Source organism: Rhincodon typus, chromosome 6 (genome assembly GCF_021869965.1).
Source record: "Rhincodon typus isolate 14 chromosome 6, sRhiTyp1.1, whole genome shotgun sequence".
NCBI classification, from domain to species: domain Eukaryota; kingdom Metazoa; phylum Chordata; class Chondrichthyes; order Orectolobiformes; family Rhincodontidae; genus Rhincodon; species Rhincodon typus.
The window spans coordinates 6,204,278-6,228,377 of NC_063337.1; the positions used below are offsets into that span (position 1 = coordinate 6,204,278).

Consider the following 24,100-nt stretch of genomic DNA (forward strand, 5'->3'; position numbering starts at 1 on the left):
TTAGTGAACCAGATGGGTTTTTCCTGACAATCGGCAACGGTCATCGTAAGATTCTTAATTCCAGATATTTTTATTGAATTCAGATTTCATCATCTGCCATGACAGGATTCGAACCTGGGTCCCCAGAGCATTATCTGGGTCTCTGGATTAACAGTCCAGTGATAACACCACTAGGCCATCGCTTCCCCATATTTCTCGATGCAGAACATGCTCTAATATTGGCAAAGTGTGATTCTATTTAGGATGCACATGAAAACGGAGTGCAAGTAAGTTTGTACTGTGGGATTTGCAGCAGGCAGCAGTTGTGATGTTGCAGTTGCCTTTAGTGAATCTCTTGAGAGAATGTGGTTGAATAATTATTCAGAATTTTAGTTTTTTGTCAATGGCCTGTGATTCCTGGGAATCTTCATAAACATCTATTGGAATCGAACTTTGGCATGTTTGCTCAGAGGGGCGAGAGAGTGAGATGATGACTTGGTAGGTACCAGACAACTGGCGACATAAATGGAACCATATATTTGTAAGAGTCAGCATCTTAACTAATAGAGGAGTTTATATTAGGAAAAGGAATTAACGTGCAAATATCATCAATGGACTTTATCCGAAGGTATATTAATAGGTTGTAAAATCCTATACATTAGAATGAAGTAATTATGTATGTATGTATGAAGCACCTCTAATCTGCTTGGAAGTGACTGGCCGTTAACCTTTGAGTCTCCTTAAGCCCCCTTCAACTTCCAACTCTCACCCAGTGCCTTACCACATGCCAAAATCAACAAAAATAATTAAATAAATTTGGATACTGCAGTATAAGAGGTCACCACAATCAAAATTCTGGAAGCAAACTTTTCATAGGTGCTGCCAAATTAAAAATGAGTTCAGCCTTCTGTAAGACATTTACTGCATTTGGAGGCATGATTGCAAAGTTTCCAATGCAATTACTATGTTTGGGAAATGCGTTCCTGATCAGTATAGATCCAGGAGGAGGGGACAGAGGCAACTCTGGCTTTGGTCACGGCAGATAATGGCTTGCTTTCTGCAACTAGTTCATCAGTAACTTTCAGATTAATATCTACAAATCTAGTGTTCTATCAAAATCTGAGCTCTGACCTATTTACTCTAGTCCAGCACTTTTGAGTAGAGTTGCAAATAGTTTTCATACTGTGTCCACTTAAGCTGTAGAAAATCATCCACTGGTACAATTTTATATTCTCTTGCTCACAAAATGGGTTATATCAGAATAGAAGATTTTGCACTGTATTGTATTAAGCTGGAGTAATTAGAGTTACAGGTCTTGCAGGTAGAAACAGTTGAGGTGCTTGTAGAATAATTTTGGCTCCTCAATTAAACCTTTGGCTTGAGTGGTGTTTTCTGCAAGTTTTTGGGATGCCAATTACACGATATAAACATTGTCCTAAATTTCAGATGCAGAAGCTATTTTAATGTCACAACAGTAAGCTTATTTTCTGAGTAATGGATTCATGATGAAAGCCCTCCCAAAATGCTCATTTGAAAGGTTCTTAGAAGAATAGGAGGTAGTCTTATTAAAACATTTACAATTTTGTGGGGAATTGACAGGGTAGATTCCAAGAGGATGTTTCCCCTCATGGGGAAAACTTGAACTTGGAGGGGGGCTTGGGGATGGGGCAGGATGCGGGAGTGGTGGTTGGGCAGCAGGCATTACCATTTAAAAATAAAGAGTCTTCAATTTAAATTGAGGTGAGGAAGATTTTTTCCTTTGGGGGTTGCCAGTCTTTTGATTTTTCTTTCTTTAGTGAGCAGTGAAGGCTGGATCGTTCAGCCTTGAATATGTTTAGTTAGATTTTGATCCGCAGGGCAGTTAAGTGATATTGAGGACAAGCAGGAGAATGGAGTTAAGGCCATGATCAAATCAGCCACAGCCTTATTGAATAACAGAGAACAGGTTGGAGGGGCCAAATGTCCTAGTCCTACTATTTCATGAGCTGTTGTGTTCAAATGTATGTCAACTTTGCCACCAATCTTGATTATCATTGTTCTTTCTAAATTCCAAGTATTTGATTTTTCGTACTCCACGTCTAACTTAAACTCAAGGTTAATTACACTCTTCTACACATGCATCTGATCAGCAGAAATATTTATTTCCCATTGTTCCTTCCACAAGATTTAAGCTCAGCATCGCCTAACTTTTACTATTGTCCATTCATTACTATTTTTAATTCAGACCACAGTTGGGCAAAGTCTGGTTTCACTCTGATGTTTACTGAAAAGCAATATTTGTGACTATCATGAAGCTACAAAGACGTCTAATAATGAGCCTCTTGTCAATGTTTGGGTGTAGACTTTATTTAGCTAGTCTTCATTTCTGAGGTGAAAATCCTCAAATTTGTGATGTAGTATGAATTAATATTTTAATTTGCTGGGCGGTCTGAGGGCAATGGGCTTACTCTGAGGAGGACTGTTGCTGCTTTTGTCATTTTTGTTGATGTTTATGTGACACCTTTTGTGCAATTGAACATCAGTTTCTGCATGCGCAGGGAAAGGGATTCCATTGTGACCTGGCCACTCAACTTTGTTACTGTGTTCTATGGTTATCCACAGGCTTTTTTATTCTTCAGTTCCCCTCTCCAAGACTCTGAATTTTGTTGGGCAGGATTCTAGTTCTACAGGCCTAGGAATCATGATTCATTTTATTTCCTCCCTCCTGTTGCTTGGGGAGCAGTACGTGGATCTAGTGATGCTGCTATATGTCACCTGAGCAGAGATCAGCACCTTTTACAAGTTATAAATCCCATGACAGTATACTCATGTATATGACTTTGTAAAACACTGGACAGTGTTTTTACCTACTAAACTATCAAGACTGGGCTGAGCTTCCATTTGTCACCTTGTCTTTTAGCATGAGTCTTCTAATTTGTACCGATGAAATTGTTACTGATCTTTTCCGGTTATCGGGACTATTGGTATTTAAGTACACAAATAAGTTATCAGAGCTGCCTTTAAGATCCAGAAAGTCTGCACATAAAATTGTTTTGAGTTATTGGGCATTTAGTGTAAAAAACATTTGTACAAGTGAACAAAAGAACATAAGAAATAGGAGCAGGAGTAGGCCATCTCCCTTGAGCCTGTTCTGCCATTCATTTAGATCATTGCTGATCTTTTTGTGGACTCAGCTACACTTAGTTGCCCACTCACCATAACCCTTAATTTGTTTACTGATCAAAAATCAATCTATCTTTGCCTTAAAGACATTCAACGAGGTAGCCTCAACTGCTTCACTGGGAAGGGAATTCCACAGATTCCACCACCCTTTGGGTAAAGAAGTTCTTCCTCAACTCAGTCCTAAATTTGGCCCCCTACACGTGCTGCAAAATCATAGTGGACCATAGACAGTGTGTAAAAAGTACGAAAGGGGCTTCACAGTAATTTCCGTCATTTAAAATTGATGTTAAACCGGATTGTTTCCCATTCCAAGAACATCTAGAGAGATTTTATGCATTAGCTCAGAGGGTATATGAAAGGTAAGGCTTGCCTTGCCAGTAGGAATCAGGGTGGGGCTGTAACATTGTACGCCTTCAGGTGCTGAGCTCAGTTTGAGTTTGATTGTTCTGCACTCTGAATCATTTATTTTGTTCAATAACCTTCCATTTCATTTCTAACCATAAGTTAAAATTCTTTGGGTAGTGCATTATAATTCTAAAGCAGAACAAGTATTCTACCAAAATAAACTTGATGTACATGTAAATAAACATGTCGTTGTGATATTTGTAAGAAAGGTGAAAAGTATAAAGTTTAAATCTGCTTTTTTCCAGCCAAACACTGATTCTAGCAGTCTGATATACACTAACATAAGTACACTGATTATAAATATTTGTCAAAATTGGTTAATAGAAATGCACGTTTATTTTTCCCATGTACTAAGGTAACAATGATTGTAAAGTCATTTAAGTTGTGAGATATATTGTGTCCATTTGATCTTAATATTTAATTTTCTTTCCTCTTTCCAGGTTATGTACGGCTTCCTAGTCGGCTGCCTGGTCTTAAGATCAGTATATATTGTCACGTGGTAAGTAGTGTTCCATTACAGCACAAACCCTTATGAGAACCTGGGGTTTTAAAACTGAAGTTAACGGACTAGTCCAAATTTGCAAAGGTTATTAGTGGTCCACAAGGTTGTAATGTGATACCAGGATTTTTATCACTCTCTGGTTGTAAATCTATTATTGGCACAGTGTTGTCAGTTTGTTTTGTAATAGGTTTGTACTTCAAACTATTGCATCTGTCATGGTCCAGGTATCATACCTGATGTGCAAATTATATTGCGTTTTCACCTTGTGATTTAGATATTCATAAAATAACCCATGTCACAGATGACAGTGTATATCAATCTGAAGCATATATTGGTATAAAGGACTTTTTCATCGTTTTTATTAAATCTATAGATTTTTTCCAATCAACAGTATGATTCAGTAATTATGACTAAGTAAGACATAAGCAAATTATTTCTAATTTATTTTTAATTCTTTTGACTGCCATCTGCAAGCTTCTCTTCAAGCCACTCACCATCTTGACTTCGAGAAATATCGCATTCTTTCAGAGCTGTTGGGTCAAAAGCCTGCATTGAGTTCAGCTAGTGATGCCAACATTCCATGAGGGAATAAAAAAAAATCTTGAGCAGAAGGTACAGGGGCTGGAATACTCTACTTTCTCGAGTGTTCAATTAGCGGAGCACCTATCTAAATTCCAATTTTCCACTCTATTGAGTTGAATTGAATTAGATTTGTTGTCACAGGTATTCACACGAGTACAGTGAAAAGTTTATAAGTCGTCACCTACGGCGCCATCTTAGGTACAAAAGTACCTAGGTACAGGATCTTGGTACAGAGAAGAAAAATGAAGAAAACCATGTTTAAAAAGTTAAATATTACATTCCTTCTTACTAAAAAGTAGAAAGACAAAGAAACACACTCAACAGTTCAACATCACAGTCCATAAGTGCTTAGCCATGCTGGGTTCACGCTCCTCACAAGAGCTTGACCTCTTCCCCTGCCACCAGCCATTCCAAACTACCTACTCCCACTCATCCCTCCAGTTCTCCCCACCCTGCACCCTGGGCTGCCTGCTCCTACTCTCACCGCTGGCTGTCCCAAACTGCCTACTCTCGCTCTCATCTCACCAGCTGCCCCAGACTGCCTGCTTCCACACTCGCACTGCTCGGGATGACTGCTGATGCCGGGCACCTTTCTCGCTTGCCCTCCATCACTTAATGTTCAATTTTCTGTTGGTTGGAGTCTTGAATATACTCATTGTCCACAGCCTTCTCGGATAGAGTATTCTAAATAAAACTGATTTTGTTTTTTGTCTAATTGACTTTTGAATCTGTCTTAAGAAAGCTAGCATGACCTCCAATAGACCTGAAGGTTGACCAATGGACAAACTAACTTCTGCCTGACCTAGGAAGGCCGAGAACATATACTTTATGATTGGGGTAGTAGGAACTGCTGATGCTGGAGTCTGAGATAACAAGGTGTGGTGCTGGAGGAACACAGTATCAGAGGAGCAGCAAAGCTGACGGTTCGGGTCTGGACTCTTCTTCAGAAATGGGGGAGTGGAAGGGGGCTCTGAAATAAATAGGGGGGGAGCGGTGATAGAAGGTGGATAGCAGGTAGGTGGAGAGAAGACAGACAAGTCAAGGAGGCGGGTCCTTTTAAAGCCGAATGGCTCCTGCTTTATAAGGTACCATACAAGAGTAATAAGAAAATGGTTGTTTGGTAATGCAAGACTTGAATTTTGCTGAAAAAAGACATACATTGTCAAAGATTTTTGTTGTGTACTCTATAAACCATTCACAATTTGGCACATTTGCCTAGCTACAAATATTAATGCACAAGACTTTGTTCTTCACCTGTTTCAACTCAGTAAAATGGGTGATGACTATTCTCTATTTCGTTGATCAAGGCATTGCCCTGAGATTAGATTAGATTAGATTTATTTGTCACATGTATTAAGTATATAAATACACAAGTAGAGTGAAAAGTGCACAAAGTCATCATTCCCAAACCCCATCTCCACAACGGTGCAGGCACTGCTCCAATCGCTAGGACACCCAGGAGGCCGCCGCCATGTGAAAGGCCCACTCTTGCCACCGACTGCAGCCCCCTCACCGGCCCCGCTCTCGCTGCCCACTGTCCCCTCACTGACCTGCTCTCATCGTTGAACCGGCCCACTCTTGATCTGCCACCGTTGCTCCAGCCCATGCTCGATCCACTGTCACTACAGGACACGGCCCAGGTGTTCAGCTCCCGCCACACAGTTCCCTGTCGCAACCTGACTCCTTAGGTAGGTAGTTAAAAGGGCAGGAGGTGGGAGCCATAGAATTACTGCAGAGAGGAGAGGGAAGGAGAAAAGAATAGGAAAAGGAAAGGGAACTGGTGAGCAGAGTGCAGCTCCAAATAGAGCAACTTACACTGCAGCATCTGCAGTTCCTACTATCTCTGCAGCCAATCAACGTGGTTTAAAATTTAAACCAAATTTGGCAATTAACTGTCAGTCAGTATTAACTGGTGCTTGTACCCATACAACATTTGTACCAATCAGAGTCTAGTTTGCCAATCAATCAGCACTCTCTTCTCATACAGTGCAAATGTTTTGTTTTCTCTTTACTTTCGTATTTCTTATGAATTGTCCACAATGAGTACAAGATGACCAGCTTTACCAAAATGTTTGTTAGGAGTAAATTAGTGAATTAGATTAGGTCTAATTATACAACTAACATTTTGACTATTAACAAGGTTCATTTTGTTGACGGATGTGGGTCAGTTTGCTCAGATGGCTGGATGGCCATTTTGTGATGCAGCATGATGCCAACATTGCGGGTTCAGTTCCTATATCGGCTGAGATTACCATGAAGGACTTGCCTTCTCGATCTCTCCCCTCATGAGGCATGGTGACTCTCAGCTTAACCACCACCTGTTTACCTTACCTTCGGTTAAAGGCCTGTGCCAGTATGAGAAGATGGACTATTGGGTTTATGGGGTTTGCTAAGTTAGTTTCCTGTCAGATATCAAGATTCAATAAGCTAAGTAGCTACAACACACTTGTGTACCATTCAGGCATTTATATTGTCAGCAAAGTTGACAAATCACTGTATGTGATAAACATTGCCTTGTATATATGAAAAATGGCAAACATCACACGTGATGTGGTTTTAATCAACAAGCAGTACAGAATCATTAAGGAAGCTATATCGTGGAAAGAAATGATCTGCATTATAATCTCTTGTTCTGTAGATAACATAATATATTTTTAAATAACCTGTAAAGACTACAGAGGATCTAATCCAACCGAACTCCTTTTAAGCTTGCTGCATTGTTCCAGTTCATTAGATACCTTCACTTTCCAGGACTGCTCAAATTTGAATAACCAAGAGATATGGATTAAAAGGAGTTTGGTAAGAGCAAGATAAACAGGGAAGTAGATCATTGTGAGTTAAAGCATTGAACAGACAACATGCATTACTGAGTACAGTTTCAAAAATATTATTTCTTGTGATGTGTGTTTGTTTTCCTTTTTATTTGTTTTGTGTAATTTGGTCATCTTGAACTTTGGCTCGTATTCTCCCACATTCATGCTCTTTAGAGCACTTTGTTCTATGTTTCAATTTAGTGTGGGAGTGATAAGAACAGGGTCATTCCTCAGGCATATAGTTCCTTCAAAGTTTAATGTTCAAATATTAGCTTTGGGCTTGAGAAGCACATTACTGAAAGGGCTACTAGACAAATATTCCTTTGTGGTATCTGTGATGGAAATCACGAATATTTTATTGTTATTCTGGTTAAAACAAAATTTCTGAAATGCAATCAGGACATCTGTATATAATATGGAATTTACTGTTGTGAGTGGTTTAAGGTTTGCAGAGAATTTGTTTTACATTGAATCATCTGCCTTGAAATGATTTCAAATTTCATAATCTTCAAATTGGTTTTCAATTGCACATCATTTTCTGATGTTGTTAGAAGAGTGTGTTTTAAATTCATAAAAATAATTATATTTCATTAGAACATTGTATTGCTATGAAGCCAAAATTTGTTCGAAGTTTGTTGATGCCACTATCAATTTGTACAAGTTTTCTGACCTTTCTATGATCCTGAAATCTAATAGAAATTTTATGGTACTGTTTGAAAATTGTGCTTCTGTTGGAACTGATGTGGCATTGTGAGAGATCCATATGAGTCTTGGATATTAAGATTTGTCGGCTCAGTTCCAACACCCATGCCTTGAAGAAGTGAATGAACCTAGACCATTGGTTATGGGACAGCTATCTACTGGTTTAATATAGCAGTGATAATTAATCTAATTCGAACTTGTTACTTTAACCAACACCACTAAAACACACTTTTTTTGATAATTTGTTTGTTCATATTTTGTAGAGTGCATGCGGTTTGGCTCCCACATTTGACAACCTATAAGTACTAACTGTAAAATAGGTTGAACACTAAGAGCATGAAAGGTGCTGTATGGATGTAGGCTCAACAACTTTATGATCTTTTAAAACATTTTTTCCAGGGTTTACCCTTGGTTGAGGCCCCTTGCCTATACATCATTAGGCGTATTTCTGATGGGCTTTATTCTATGGAATGTAGACAACATCTTTTGCAATAATTTGAGGTAAGCTTTATCTCTTTCAATAGACTTTAAAACTTTCATCCTTCTTTTCAAATCCCTCCATATTCTCACTTCTCCCTATGTCCTGAAATCTCTCTGCTCCTCTGAAGATTGGTATTCTGTTTCATACATTGGTGTGTTCATAAACCTGACCTCTTAAATATGCCTGGTTTACATTGTTCCGGCATTGGCGGTCATGATTTCAGCAGTTTGGACCTTAATCTTTGGAATACTCTCCCTAAACTTCTTCGTCTCAATTTGTATCTCTTCCTTCAAGGCATTCCTTAAAACCTACCTCTTTGCCTTGGCTTTTGGTTCTTGTATATCATGTGTGGTTCTATCAAATTTTGCTATAATCTATTCCTATGATGCAAGTGGAAGTATGATATCAAATGGAACCGAGGATTCGGAGGTTATGTTTGGCATTGGTGCATGGTAAAGCTGCCCCAAGTAGAATTGTAGGACTAAGTATCCATCAAGAAATAAAATTGAATTTTAAATTTGTACCCTAAATATTCATGGTAAAATGAGGATGTCAACAACATAAGTCACTGAACTAGCGATCCAGAGACCCAAACGACTATCCTGAGGACAGGGACTGAAAGCCGACTGTGGCATGTGATGAAATTTTAATTTGATTCATAAATCTGGAATTAAGAGCTAGTCTAATTGTGCTAATGAAGCCATTGTTAATTGTCAATTTTTAAAAATTTGTTTCATTAATATCCTTTAGGAAAGGAAAGCTTGCTATCCTCACCAGACGGTCTACATGTGACTCTAGATCTACAGCTATGTTAGTGACTCTAAATGCCTTCTGAAATGGCCTAGCTTGTCACTCAGCTATAGCTAACTGTTATAAAGTCTGAAAATGAACAGGGTACAAGAATAAAGAGGCCTTGCTCCAATTGTACAGGCTTTTGTGAGACCACACCTGAATTACTATATGTAAAACTGTAAAATATAGGAGCAGAATTAGGCCATTCAACCCATCGGGTCTGTTCCACCATTCAATCATGGCTGATATGTTTGTCAACCCCATTCTCCTGCCTTCTTCCTGTAACCTTTGATCTCCTTACTAATCAATAATCTATCTATCTCTGTCTTAAATACACCCAGTGACTTTGCCACACAATGCTGAGTTCCACAGATTCACCACTTTCTGGCTGAGGGATATAATTTTGGTGTTTGAAAAGGAAGGATATACTTGCATTGGAATCAGTACAGCGAACATTACTGGATCGGTAACTGGAACTAGGGTTCATCTATAAAGTGATCAAGATTATTAATGGACTTAGATGCGGAAATGTTGTTTCCCTGGCTATGTCATTTAGAACCGGTGCACTATTTTATGCAAAGGGCCAATCAGTTTGCACTAAGATGAGAAATACCTTCACTCAAAGGGTTGTGAATGCATCATCACTAAACTTTATTCATTCATGGAATGTGGATGCCACTGGCAAGGGCAGAGTTTGTTGTCTATCTCTATTTGTCCTTGAATTGACCGACTTGCTGGCCATTTTAATGAGTTGTTAAGAGTCAACTACATTGCTGAGTGTCTGAAGTTGCAAGCAGGCCAAACCAGATTCCCTTTTCCAAAGGGCATTAGTGAACCAGATGGGATCCTATGATCGTAGTGGTCATCATTACTGAGTATAGTTTCATATTCCTATTTATTAACTGAATTTAAATTCCATGCTGGATTTGAGCCTGGACCCAGTGCAAAAACCTGGTGTCTGATATTGCCCTTCCACTACTGTCTGCTCAATTTTGTATTAAATATATTGAATATACTTAACGCTGGGATAGAAAATGGTCCTTCAGTGATGGACATGGGGTGAGAATGGAAAGAACGTGGAATTGAATCCCGATATCAACTATAACCATAGGTCTTCTGCTTTTATTACTTTTAGTATTTAAAGTAATGAGGGTCACTTACAGTAATTAGCAATAAGAACTGTGATAGTAAATGTGAGGTTTTTTTTCACTCTGAGTTATGATGGTCAGGATCATATTGGCTGAATAGTTGATGGGATATTTCTCAAAAAATGTCGTCAAAAAGAGGCTGAAGAATAGCTTATGCATTGGGAAAAGGCAAGGAAGTAGAACTGATTGGATATCTCTATCAAGAGAGCTGACACAAACATGATAAGACAAATGGTCACCTTTTGTGTTATCTTGCTATGATATAACTCAAATGTAATTTATAAACTTTCCTTGAAATTTTTGGACGTTTCTCAGCAAATTTCTCCCTTCTTGTCCTCCAGTGTCAGTTTGGGTTGAGGTCAGTTTGTTTTGTTGTTGCAGGTACTTCATCCAAGGGGGTTACTATTCATTTGCGACTTATAAAGAATATGATCTGCTCATAGGCAATTTTACAAATGTCAGTGAATATTGGAAATACTGAAGATATTCATCCTTCCCTAAGGGTGGTCCTTTCAATTAATGGAAGAGTTGAATTTTACAGAATAGAGATGGAAAATTAGAAGGGGCATGATAAAGTGTTAACTTTATTGCACAAAGATTCTTTTGTGTTGTGGTAGTTGGTCATATGTACCAGAAAGACTTGGGCTAAACTTTTTTATTATTTATGGGCATTTATTGCCTGTCCTTAATTGCTCAGAGGATAGTCAAGTCTCAGACTCATGTAATTCAGGCAAGGCAGGGATGGCAGATTTCTCTTGCCTAAAGGATATTAGTGAACCAGGTGAGTTTTTATGACAACAAAAACGAAAAGAACTGCAAATGCTGTAAATCAGAAACAAAAACAGAAGTTGCTAGAAAAGCTCAAGCAGGTCTGGCAGCATCTGTGAAGAGAAATCAGAGTTAACGTTTCAGGTCTGGTGACCCTTCCTCAGAACTGGGCGGCACGGTGGCTCAGCGGTTAGCACTGCTGCCTCACAGCGCCAGGGACCCGGGTTCGATTCCACCCGCGGGCAACTGTCTGTGCGGAGTTTGTACATTCTCCCTGTGTCTGCATGGGTTTCCTCCGGGTGCTCCGGTTTCCTCCCACAGCCCAAAAATGTGCAGGTTAGGTGGATTGGCCGTGCAAAATTACCCTGTAGTGTTCAGGGATATGTGGATTAGGTGGGCTGTAGGGGGATGGGTCTGGGTTGGATGCTTTTGAGGGTCAGTGTGGACGTGTTGGACCGAAGGACCTGTTTCTGCTGTGGGGATTCTGTGATCTATGAATTCAGATTTCACCATCTATTACGGTGGGATTTAGGTTCATCTCGGCAGAAGATTTGCCTGGAGCAGTCCAATGACATAACCACTACACCATTGCCTCCCCTTAGTCTCCTACTAAGGAGGCTTTTTTCCCCATTGAGTTCATGGCAGTTCTCTGTAGGACAGTTCAGTCAGACCCATTATACTGCTCCATTCCTGTGGCTCTGCAAATTTAATTTCCTTGGTGGCCCATCCAATTCCCTTTCGAAATCATTCATCATCAGTCTGTGTTTAAAAAGTTCTTCATCATAACCACAATCTCTCTTTCTTTAGAGTCGTGCAGCACAGAAACAGACCCTTTGGTCCGACTCATCTATGCCAACCAGGCATCCCAATCTGACCTAGTTCCATTTGCCAGCATTTGGCTCATATCCCTCTAAACTTTCCTAATTATATAAGAATCCAGAAGACTTTTAAATGTTGTAATTGTACCTGCCTCCACCACTTCCTCTGGCATCACATTCCATAGATGCACCACCCTCTGTATGAAGAAGTTACCCCTCAGATCCTTTTTAAGTCTTTCCCCTCTCAATTAAACCCATGCCCTCTAGTTTTGGACTCCCCACCCTAGGAAAAAGACCTTGGCTATTCACCCTATCCATGCTCCTCGTGATTTTATAAACCTCTAATGTCACACCTGAGCCTCCGCTGCTCCAGGGAAAAATGCCCGAGCCTATTCAGCCTCCCCCTACAACTCAAACCCTCCAGTTCCCGCAACATCCTTGTAAATCTTTTTCGCACCCTCTCAATCTAACATACATCCTTCCTATAGAAGCATGACCAGAATTGTATGCAGCATTCAAAAAGTGGCCTCACCAGGGTCCTATACAGCTGCAGTATGACGTCCCAACTCCTATACCCAATGTTCTGACCAGTGAAGGCAAGTATGCTAAGCACCTTCTTCACCATCCTGTCTACCTGTGACCCCACTTTCAAGGAACTATGCACTTGCACCCCTCGGTCTCTTGATTTAGCAACACTCTCCAGGGTTCTGCTGTTAACTGTATAAGTCCTGACCAGGTTTGCCTTACCAAAATACAGCATCTCACTTTTATCTAAATTAAACTCCATCTGCTATTCCCTGTCCATTAGCCCATCTGAACAAGGTCACTTTGTACTCTGAGATAATCTTCTTCATAGTTCACTACACTAACAATTTTGGTGTCATCTGCAAACTTCCTAACAATGCCTTCTATATTCACAAACAAACCATTTATATAAATAACAAAATGTATGGGACCAGCACCGATCCTTGTGGCACACCACTGTTTACAGGCCTCCAGACTGAAAAGCAAACCTATACCTTCGCGCTCTGTCTCCTACCTTCAAGCTAATTTTGTATCCAATTTCTTTCTTCCCCCTCCCCATCTGCAACTCTTGCCAAAAGCATTTTCTGTGACCATAGTTGTTGTACCACCAGGTAATAGGAGCAGCTTTCTTTTGTATGAAGTAGAAAAAAAACCATAATCTTGTACACTTCTATAAAATCTCCCCTCAATTTCCTTTGTGGTAATGAGAACAACCCCAACTTCTACCTACCCTTGTATCTATATAATACCTCATCTCTGGAAGTATTTGGTTGGACCTACTCTTCACCCCACCGTGGATGTGTGCGTCCTAAAATGTGGTGACCAAGCTGAATGCAATACTCCAGTCATAGAGCTTTATAAAGGTTCTGGATTAACCTGTTTCTGTACTCTGTGCCTCTAATTTGCAGCCCAAGATCTCTCTGTTTTGCCAATTGTTCTGTACATCCTGCCCCTCCTACAATAATCGCACATCCACATTCTGACAACCAGATCCCTCTATCCTTGCATGCTGTTTAGAATGATTAAGCTATGAAGTCTAGAATCGTAGAATAGTTTCAGCAGAAAGAAGGCCATTTGATACATTGTGTCTGTGCCAACTTGTCTGTTTCCTTCTACTAAAATGCAACACCTCTATTAAACTCCCAAATGTCACTTGTCTATCTGTTCTGTAAGCCTCTTAATGTCCCATTACAATTGGTTCAAATCAAACTGATCTTTCACTGCACTTCCATGTTTTGTATCATGACCAAGTTTTGAAATTTTAATTTCTATTTCCATTTCCAAGTTGCTTATGTGTATATCCGTTCCTTGGTACTTGCTGGAATGTGTGTGGGTGGATGTTAGGTGAAGACACAGATGGTCTTGGCCAAAAAACTCGAGCTGAATCTGTTATTGTAACTCATGGGAAACCTTAATGTGTTGCTTGGCAAAAGAACTCCTGACAACCATTGAACTGCCCCAGTATAAGCTGCTAACTTTTGACATCAAAATTGCTAGTAATGGTAAAATACACCTTTTGGATGACTTTTGAAATGTAATTAGTGTCATTTTTTTCTCAAGGGATATCCGGCAGAAGTTACCATTCCAAATCCTAGGCGCCATGACACACTTTCATGCTTGGTGGCACATTCTAACAGGCCTCGGCTCCTATTTGCACATTCTCTTCAGGTAGGCTTTATGTCAATATACTTGGCTGTCTCTCTCTCTCTCTCTCTCTCTCTCAAGATGCAAAATTATTTTAAAACAATGTCTTGGCTCCTTTCTCCTGTGAAAATACAGATTGCCATTTGTTGATTCACACAAGCAGGGAATAGTGGTCTTAAAGCTTGGATTTTGCTCCTCCTACCACATTGTATAGGTGCAAGTAAGATGGTAAAGTATCTGTTAAAGTATTTGTATGGATTCTTTGTTATCGACACATTTGTTCATTACATCAACAAACAAAAAGGACTTTGTCAAGGTGAAACGTTTAAAGAGGTAATTAGGGTTAGGAGTAAGCAAAATATGCAGCCAGAATTTTAGCATTCGAAAGAAGATAACTTAAAAAGTATAGTCAAAGAGAACGAAATGAGCAGCAACTGTTGGTTGAAGGATTAGTTAGATAAGATTCTGCACAGGAAGGGGATTGAGTGACATGGAATAGAGACCTATTGAAAAAGGGTGGTCCTCTGCCTAGTTGGCCCTTCCTGTTCCTAGAGATTCTATTTAGAGGAAATTTGGGTTTGAAATGATCATCAGTAATCTTGGGATTAATGTACCTCAATACTGTAGAAATAAGTATATTTAAAAGGAATAGCACTTCAAAGTGAGCTGAAATAGCAGAAACGAAGGGAGAAAGTAACCAGTTTCTAGGTTTTGACGTGATTGAATATATGCACGTCAGACATGGCTCTGTTAAGGATTATGTCATAACCATTTACCCATGTCAATCAGGTGTAGTTTTCAACTGAGAAGAAAAATGACTAATTCTTGGAAAGGCCAGCCTGTTAATCATATTTCATCCTGTGTCTCATAGTGGGTGTTCCTCACAAAACTACCTGTTGAATCTCCTACTTTTAATAAACACCAAGGTCCTTTGCTCACCTTACCTGGAGAAACTAAACACATTGTACTTACAGCCCAAGGACTGCAGCAATTCATAGAGGTAGCCCATCTCCACTTCTTCCAGGCAATTAAAGATAGGCAATAGATGCTGGCCCAGTCAGATGGCCTGCATCTTATGAACAAATGTATAAAGTTCTCAAGCCACCTACTCGAAGGTATTTTTAAAAGCTGTCCATTGTCCCTCGAAGTTCTGCGTTTATTCCACGTCAGTTATTTGCTTAAAGAAAAGAAAATCTAATCTCTGTCCTTTTGAGCTTGATGAACTTTGAGCACAGGATGGGAAAACAAATACACTACCCACATTCCAAAACTTGTTTACATCAGTCCTTCATACAGTTTAATTGTTTTGTAAAGTCTGTAATCTGCCTCCTCGAATTTGTGTATTTCTCCAATGAAAATAAATCCAATTGTTTTAGCCTCTCTTTATGGCTTGGCCTCAAAGATTTGTAACTAACCTGCTCTAACTAATTAACCACTCTTGTCTACAAACTTTATAATGTTTTGACATAAGATGACAGAACTACAAGTCACATTTCAGGGTTAGCTTTATAATTAATACTCGTTCTTGATAAAGCAAGAATTTTTTTAAAAATTCGCCCGTGGGACGGGCACATTGTTGTTTAGGTCAGCATTTATTGCCCATCCCTAGTTATAGAGTCATTGAGTTATTTAGCACAGAAACAGACCCTTTGATCCAACTTGTCTGCACTGACCAGACATTCCAATTTGATATGGTCCCATTTGCCAGTATTTGGCTTATATCCCTCTTAAACCCTTCTTATCCATATACCCTAGAGAAGGTGGTCATGAGCTGCCTTCTTGAACTGCTGCAGTCCATCTGCTGTAGGGTGACCTACAATGCCCTTGAGGAGAGAATTCCAGGATTTTGACCCAGCAACAAGCAATATATTTCCAAGTCAGGATGATGAGTGGCTTGGAGAGAAACTTACAGATCGTGGTTCCCATGTATCAACTGCCCTTGTCGTTCTGGATAGAAGTGGTCCTGGGTTTGGAAGAATCAGTGTAAGGAGGTTTGGTGAAAATTTTTGCAGTGCATCTTGTAGGTGGTACACACTGCTGCTACTGAGTGTCAGTGGTGGAGGGAGTGGATGCTTGTGGATGTGATGCCAGTCAAACAGGCTGCGTTGTCCTGGCTGGTACAAAGCTTCTTGAGTGTTGTTGGAGCTGCACCCATCCAGACAAGTGGGGAGTATTCCATCGCACTCCTGACTGGCACCTTGTAGATGATGGGCAGGCTTTTAGGAGTCAGGAGATGAGTTACTCGCTGCAGTACTTATGTGGTGAGCCCAATTTCTGGTCAATGATTACCCCAAGGATGTTGATACTGGGGAAGTCAGTGATGGTAACAGCATTGAATGTCAAGGGGCAGTGACTAAATTGTCTCTTATTGATAATGGTCATTGCCTGGCATTTGTGTGTTGTGAATGTTACTTACCACCTCTCCGCCCAAGTCTGGATATTGTCCAGGCATTTGAACACACTGCTTTCGTATCTGAGGAGTCGTGAATGGTGCTGCGTATTGTGCAATCATTGGCAAATATCCCGACTTCCAACCTTGTGGAGGGAAAGTCATGGATGAAGCAGCTGAAGATGACTGCACCTAAGACACCACCCTCCAGAACTCTTGCAGAGATGCCCTGGAGCTGAGATGACTGGCCTCCAGCAACCACAACCATCATCTTATGTGCCAGCTATGGCTCCAACCAACAGAGAATTTGCCCCCTGATTCCAGTTCCATTGAACTTTCCTTGGGATCCTTGCTGCCACACTGAGTCGAATATGGCTTGATGTCAAGAGCTGTCTCTCTCACCTTACCTCTGGAATTCAGTTCTTTTTATCCATGTTTGAACCAAGGCTGTAATGACGTTAGGAGCCTAATGGCCCTTGCAGAACCCAAACTGAGTGTCGCTGAACAGGTTATTGCTGAGTAGGTACTGCTTGATTGCTGATGATTGAGAGTAAACTGATGGAGCATTAATTGTCCGGGTTAAATTCATCTGCATACGAGACAAACCCAAGCAATTTTCCATGTAGTTGGGTCGATGCTACAGTAAGAATGTAACCAATTGAGACATGTTGCAATGCTGGCTTGAATTTTATTTTTCAACTTCCGTTTTGTTTGTTCTCCTTCAGTTATAAGTCAAAACCAGCAGTGAATATTTGTGGTTGAAAGACCAACCAGTTTACAAAATAATGAAATGCTGACATGGAAAGGGCTACTTAACAAGGATACAGAGTACAGCACCAAATGTTAGAAATTTTACAAACAGGTTAGAAATTAGAAAACAAAAAATTCACTCACCCCACCCCAGGACAACTGGACACCTTTAACATGCTTGCAAAGAGACTCGGATGGAACTCTTAAAGTTAAGCTAAATGCTTCTCTGCTGAGGCGTGGTATCAAGGGTTACAGAAATATGTAATTGATTTGATTTTTTTTAAATTCAGAAATGCAGATGAAATCATTTGTGAAGTAGCCGTTCATGATAAAGATATCGGCTATGATTGAGTGGTAGCACTCTCTCACCTCTGCTTCAGAAGATGGATTTTAAACTTCCTGTAATCAAGGCTGACACTCTAGTACAGTACTGAGGGAGTTCTGTGCTGTCAACTGTGCTGCCTTTCAGGTGGAAGATAAATTAAAAGCCCATTGAGCCATTCAGTTCGATGCAAGAGATCCTAAGGTACTATTTGAAGGAAAACTGGGACATTCTGAGGTTGCAAAAGATACGTTATAAATTTGGGTTCTTTTTTTCTTTAATGGATGATTCGAGATGGAACATAATGTAGGAGATCAGAACATTACTTTTATTGATCCTGGATTGGAGAAGTGTTACAGAATGAATGATATTTCTTGCTTTTGATATTTGTGCTGCTGTGCATTTGACTTACATGTTTGCTAATGCCAGATGAAATACGCTTATTAATTCATTCTGCATGGCTGACTTTGGAACAAGAGGCAAGAATAAATCCATTTTTTAGACAATGTTTATAAAACAATCTGTCAAAGGCAGGGATCAGGGACACATAGCAAAGAAATGGTTGAAGTCAGAAAGTCAGACCATGACCTGGGAGTCTTGCACAGGGTCAGATTTAGACTGTGAGAAACTAAGAAAAATGAGAGGGTATGTGTACTAATTAAACTGGGTTATGTTTTGAATGCAGTCGGGAGGGAATTGGCTTGTCATTCTGACAAATTTTATTTTACTTGTTGCAAATAATGTATTCAACTTGTGGGTATAATCTGGGAGCAAGAGCACGAGTGTAGAGGAAAAGATGGGGCCTAGAGGGGTGCAACCATTTTGAGTTTGTGGCATGAAGCTTATCCTTGTTTTGCTGCCAACCTGGGGATCAGATGATTGGAGTATTGTTTTCATCTTTCAAATTATGAAGCAACATCCCGGATTGCAGTTAATGGCAGTGGTTTTGCCTTTAATCTTGTTTCATTTATTTCTCTGCTGTCTGTGTCCTTTGCAGCTCTTTTCAACTCTTTGCTCAGCTCAGTTGCTTTTCTGTGTCAAAGTTGGTGGAGGTGTAATTTTTTTTAATGCTAACAGAGGGTTGTACCTCCTCAATAATTATTAACAACTGAATTCCAGTGAATGTAGTTTTGCACATCCATGTGCCACACTTGACAACCGTGACTATGCTTCAATATGTATCACATTTGCTGTTGAGTATTTTGTGACATCCTGAGGTTGGGTAAGGCAGTTGTTAAATCCAAGACTTTAGTCACACAAATTGCCCCTGTTGTACTAGGCAGAAAATAAAATGTGAGCAACACGATTGATAGGTAATGTTGTTCAAACAGTGACTGTTCTGCACAGGTATGGCTATTCTGCTCCAACAATTTCTCAACAACTTCAATGAGATGTATCACCAGTAGATTTCTATTTTGTTTATTTTATTATTTGTTCATGGGATGTAGCGTAGCTGGCAAGACCAATATCCATGGCCCGTCCCAAACGGATATCACAATGTTTAGAAAAAGCTTGTATTCATCGAGCATCTTTCACAGCCCCAAATAACTCAAAGTGCTTTATAAAGTACTGTCATTATTTTGCAAAGTAGGAGATACAGCAACCAATTTGAGGAGAGTAAACTCCCACAATAACACTCTGAGAATGATCAGAATCGTTTTTTCTTTAGTGATGTTGATTGAAAGTAAATATTAGCCAAAATACCCACAAGATCTCCACTGGTCATCTTCAAAGCAGTGCCATATGATATTTTACATCCATCTGAGAAAGCAGATGGGTCCTCGGTTTGGCATCTCATCCAACAGATAAATTTTGGATTTATCTGATGTTTAAATACCTGTAATGGATCATTCTGGTGACCGTGGTGTGTGCCAGAATGTGCTATGAAATGCATCCTTCAAAATACAACCTACCTGGTTAAAGGGTCTAAAATCAGGGATCATCAGTTTTAAAATCAAAACAGGGGAATGTCACCTAGGTCTAAGATGAGGAGAAGTGTTTTTACTCTGAGGATTGTGAACCTTTGGAAGTCTTTCCCATAGAGGGCTACGGAGGCTCAGTCTTTAAATATGATAGAATTCTGATTGGTTGTGTTGTTTTGAGGGTATGGGGATGTTGGGGGCAAGTAGAAGATATTGAAGTGTTCGATCAGCCACAATTGTATTGAATAGCAGAGCAATTTCGATGGGCTAATTCGCCTATTCCTGTACCATTCCTAGCCAGGGACAGTGTCTCAGCATGCCAGGATTTCAAAAGAGAAGTAACTGAAAGTTGCAAATTAGGATACTTTTGTTGCAACTTGTATTTCTTCATGGCTCTAATGCACATAAATGTGTATATTTAACCACTTAATCTGGTTTAGGTCAGACAGTCTAAAGACCTTGCCAAGAACAACCAAGCAGAATAATGACCAGTGCAATTGTATTAATCCTCTCAGATATCAGCTGCTAATAGATGTTTATGTACTGTTAATTCTGATCAAATGTTTTTGCATTTTTTTAAATCAGCATGTATACAAGAACTCTATACTTGAAATACAGACCTAAAGTGAAGGTAAGCCGAGACTGCTGATACATGTATTGGTAGCCATTATCTAAAGTTCAAATGTTTCTTGTAAGATAAGGTCATATTGTAATGAAACGGGAAGAACAGTTTTCCTACTTACAAAGATACAAATTTATCCATCCTTTTCATTGGAGAGGAATAGGTCATTTAAATGCTCTGTGGCTTAAATCATGGTACCCACCTTTTCTCTCTATCGCTTAAAACTTTTTATTAAAATCTGTCAATCTAAGATTTAACATTGTGGGAGAATGGGTCCTACCATTCATCATGTATTTCCTTACTTTGTTTGTCCTCCCTAAGTGCATCGTCTCTCACTCATTTATCTGAATTGAGTTCCATTCCACTAATCAGCCCGTATATATCCTCCTGTAATCCAAAGCTATCCTCTTCACAATTTACCATCCCACCAATTTTGTGTCATCCATGAACTTACTGATCAACCTTGCTACATTCAGGTCTAAATCATTTATATTTCCCACAAACAGCTAGGACCCCAGGACTAATCACTGCGGAAACTCACTGGGCACAGGCTTCCAGTCAGAAAAACACGTTTCAATCGTTAACCTGTGCTTCCTACCACTCAGCCAATTCTGGATCCAATTAGCCAAATTTTATGGGATCCCGTGCACTCTTACCTTCGCTATCAGTCTCCCATGAGGGTCCTTATCGAAAGCTTTGTTGAAGTCCAAGTAGATTATGTTAAATGCAATACATTATCCTCATCTACACACCCGGTCACCTCTTTACGAAATTTGAACTCTTAAAACCATGCTGACTGTACTTAATTAATCCTTGCCTCTTCAAGTGCAGGTTAATTCTGCCCCTCAGAATTGCTTCTAGTAATTTCCAAACCACTGAGATTAGACTGACTGACTGGCTTCCTGATATATCCCTTTCCTCCCTTCTTGAATAATGGTTACCACATTGGCTGTCCTCCTGTCCTCTGGCATTCTCCTGCGGCCCAGGGGAATTGAAAATTATTGCCAGCACCCCTGCTTTTTCCTCCCTTGCCTCACTCAACAGCCTCAGATTTGGCTCTAACGCCAAACCTTAGACTCCCCAACCATTGAAATAAATTTGTCTTATGCTTAAGTCTGAGGAATGATGAACTGCTTTCTTTCTGTGTTTCAATCCTCCACTGGCCATACTAAAGATTGTATTTAAAAAGATGTTATTGCTAAATTAGACATATTATATCTCATATCCAACTATGTATAGTATCAGAATCAGCCAGCTAGGTTTCTTAACTAACACTTAAAGAACTGATTTATTGCAAACAAAATGTGTTCAAGTAAAGATATAAAAGATTATTAACAAAAGGTTTAACCTGTGTAAATAGGTACAACTATACTGCCTGAAAAATAACACACAATCTCCAAGTCTGCGGTAAAGTAATATAAAAACTCTGCAGACCCTTGTCTTTAAAAGTACTTTGACCGAGGAACAGTTAAATTCAGGAAAAAGAATTATTCACCATCAAACAGATGTTGGTCTAGTGCCAAAGTAACTTTGCACACTAACTGTTGGCATTGTGTCTGTTCTTGGATCAATTATGGGTCATTGAACTTTCTTTTCTGGATACAGTGATATTGTTTTAGAATTCTCCTTTAGGATGAGGTGGTGATGAGGCCATCCAGTAGGTTTTCAACTCTTTTTGACGACCGGGTTTTCAGGGAAAGTGAGAGAGGACAAAAGCTGTTTCCTTAAGCAAGATATATCTCTAACCATATGTTTTCAAATCCAATAGCTTTATAAGACCACAATCTGGGTCTGTGATCTCTCTGAAAGTTTTGTAGACTTGATTGCTCAATAGAACAGCATGTGTTTTGCAAATGCAAGATTTTTCCTGCAGCAGTCCAATCATCTTTGCTTTGCAAAGTAGTTTATCCAATAGGTCCATGATAGAGTACATGCCCATATTCTGAATTAACATTTCCTCTTAATATCCCGAAAACTTAGATCCTTCTAAATTTTAGAGAGTATAACCATAATTTATAATATTTGCTTTCACAATTTTCTAGGAGGCACGCTGGTGGAATTTGGTGGGATGTTTCAACAGAGTTTAATAAGGGGGCTCAATCTTAGAAAATTAAATCATTCTAAAACAATGATGGCAAACTTTGAGGCACGCTTGCATTATTCCCGTATATTTTGGTGCTCCAAATTTGCTGGTGGTGGTGGTTGCACCTGCAGGTCTGGATTTTGTGCACTTTTCTGAATGTTCCAGCAGTACTTTGTCAAGCTGTACTCTGGTTAAAGCACGCTGTGCAGAATGCCTTCAGTTCAGGATTTTCTTGTGCTTAAACGTATTTCAACCAGTTGAATGAATGATGAAACGGACTGAATGGCCTACTGTTCTCCTGTTTCCTGTTGTTAAGTAATGTGGACAAGGCTGCATTAACTTCCTTATTCCTTACTTGCCTTATTGTGCAGGAGCCGCTGATGCCAGTGCATTTGTACTCCAACAGGACTTAGTAGCTAGAGGCAAGAGTTTTTTATAGGTAAAAGTTAAAAATGCAGAATACAAATTTAATGTATATTGTGAATATTTTTGCTCAGTTGGGTTTGCCAGTTTTTCTGAGATCTTCTGTGAAAACAAGAATTCACAAACAGATAGCTACAACACTGAAGACATGAATAGGAAATTAAGGCCAGTTGCTGTTTGAGTACATCTAGTTCAAACATAGCAAGGTACAGAGAAAAGCTATTTATTACATAACATTACTTAAGTTCACAGGTAGTGCCCCTATTTCTGAGCCAAGAGGCCTGGCTTCAAGACTCATCTGCTCCAGAGGTGTGACATAACATGTATAAACAGGTTGATTAAAAATATCTAGAAAAGCATTATGTTTGCCAAATGGGCAATGCTAGTGTTTAGTTCCATGCAAACCTTATCCACATGTTTTATCTATTAGCACATACTTTATTCCTTTAAGTTTGTGTTATTCAGCTTCCACTTCAATTTATCTTTGCTATTTGCCTCAACAATTACATTTGGCAGTGAGTGCAAAAACATACCATGTTGAAAAGCTCAGCAACTGCCAAAGATGGCCAAGGTCAAGGTTCAGGGATGACTCCTCCCGATTCAGGCTCAGATTCTGACCGCCGCCACCACCAGCAAGTTTGGCGCACCAAAATATTCAGGAATAATGCGAGCCTGCCTCAGAATTGGCTGTCATTGTTTTACATGGCTTTATTTGCTAAGATTAAACCCCTTTATTAAACCGTCTGTTTCAAAAGCTTTCTTTAACACACATTGATATAAAGTTGAAAAGCAAAATAATGTAGATGCTGGGAAATGAAATGAGGATAGAAAATGCTGGAACAAAAACAAATGGCTGGAAAATCACAGATCTGTGGGTTTCTGGTCCAGTGACCCTTCTTCATGATACCAAAATGCTGGGACTACTCAGCAGATCCTGTTGCATTTGGGAGCGAAGAACAGGTTTCATCAGTTTAGATATTAAGTTGTTGATTTGAAATGTTAATATTGATATAAAGTAACTCATTTATTCACAGGAATTGCTCCAGTACCAACCCCCCAGAGCTTCTCATTGAAACATATAAGATCTTGAGAGGATTTGACTGCGTGGGTGTTGAAAGCGATGTTTCCTCTTGTGGGACAATTAGAAATAGGGACCACTGTTTGAAGATAAGGGGACATCCATTTAAAACAGAGATGAACTAACATTTTTTTCTTTTCCTCAAAAGGCAGAGTGTGTAGAATCTTTAAATATTTTTAAGGCAGAGGTA

The 24,100-nt window shown here is 39.6% G+C and overlaps 1 protein-coding gene across 1 annotated transcript in view; it reads left to right on the forward strand.

Moving 5' to 3' along the window:
• Positions 1 to 243: 243 nt before the first annotated feature.
• Positions 244 to 24,100, forward strand: part of LOC109914160 (alkaline ceramidase 3-like) — a 225,651-nt gene continuing 201,794 nt past the window's right edge. Inside the window, exons 1-5 of the mRNA XM_048597874.1 lie at positions 244 to 266; positions 3,929 to 4,045; positions 8,545 to 8,646; positions 14,238 to 14,345; positions 20,290 to 20,335. Coding sequence (XP_048453831.1) covers positions 244 to 266; positions 3,929 to 4,045; positions 8,545 to 8,646; positions 14,238 to 14,345; positions 20,290 to 20,335 — 396 coding nt within the window. The remainder of the gene's footprint in view (positions 267 to 3,928; positions 4,046 to 8,544; positions 8,647 to 14,237; positions 14,346 to 20,289; positions 20,336 to 24,100) is intronic.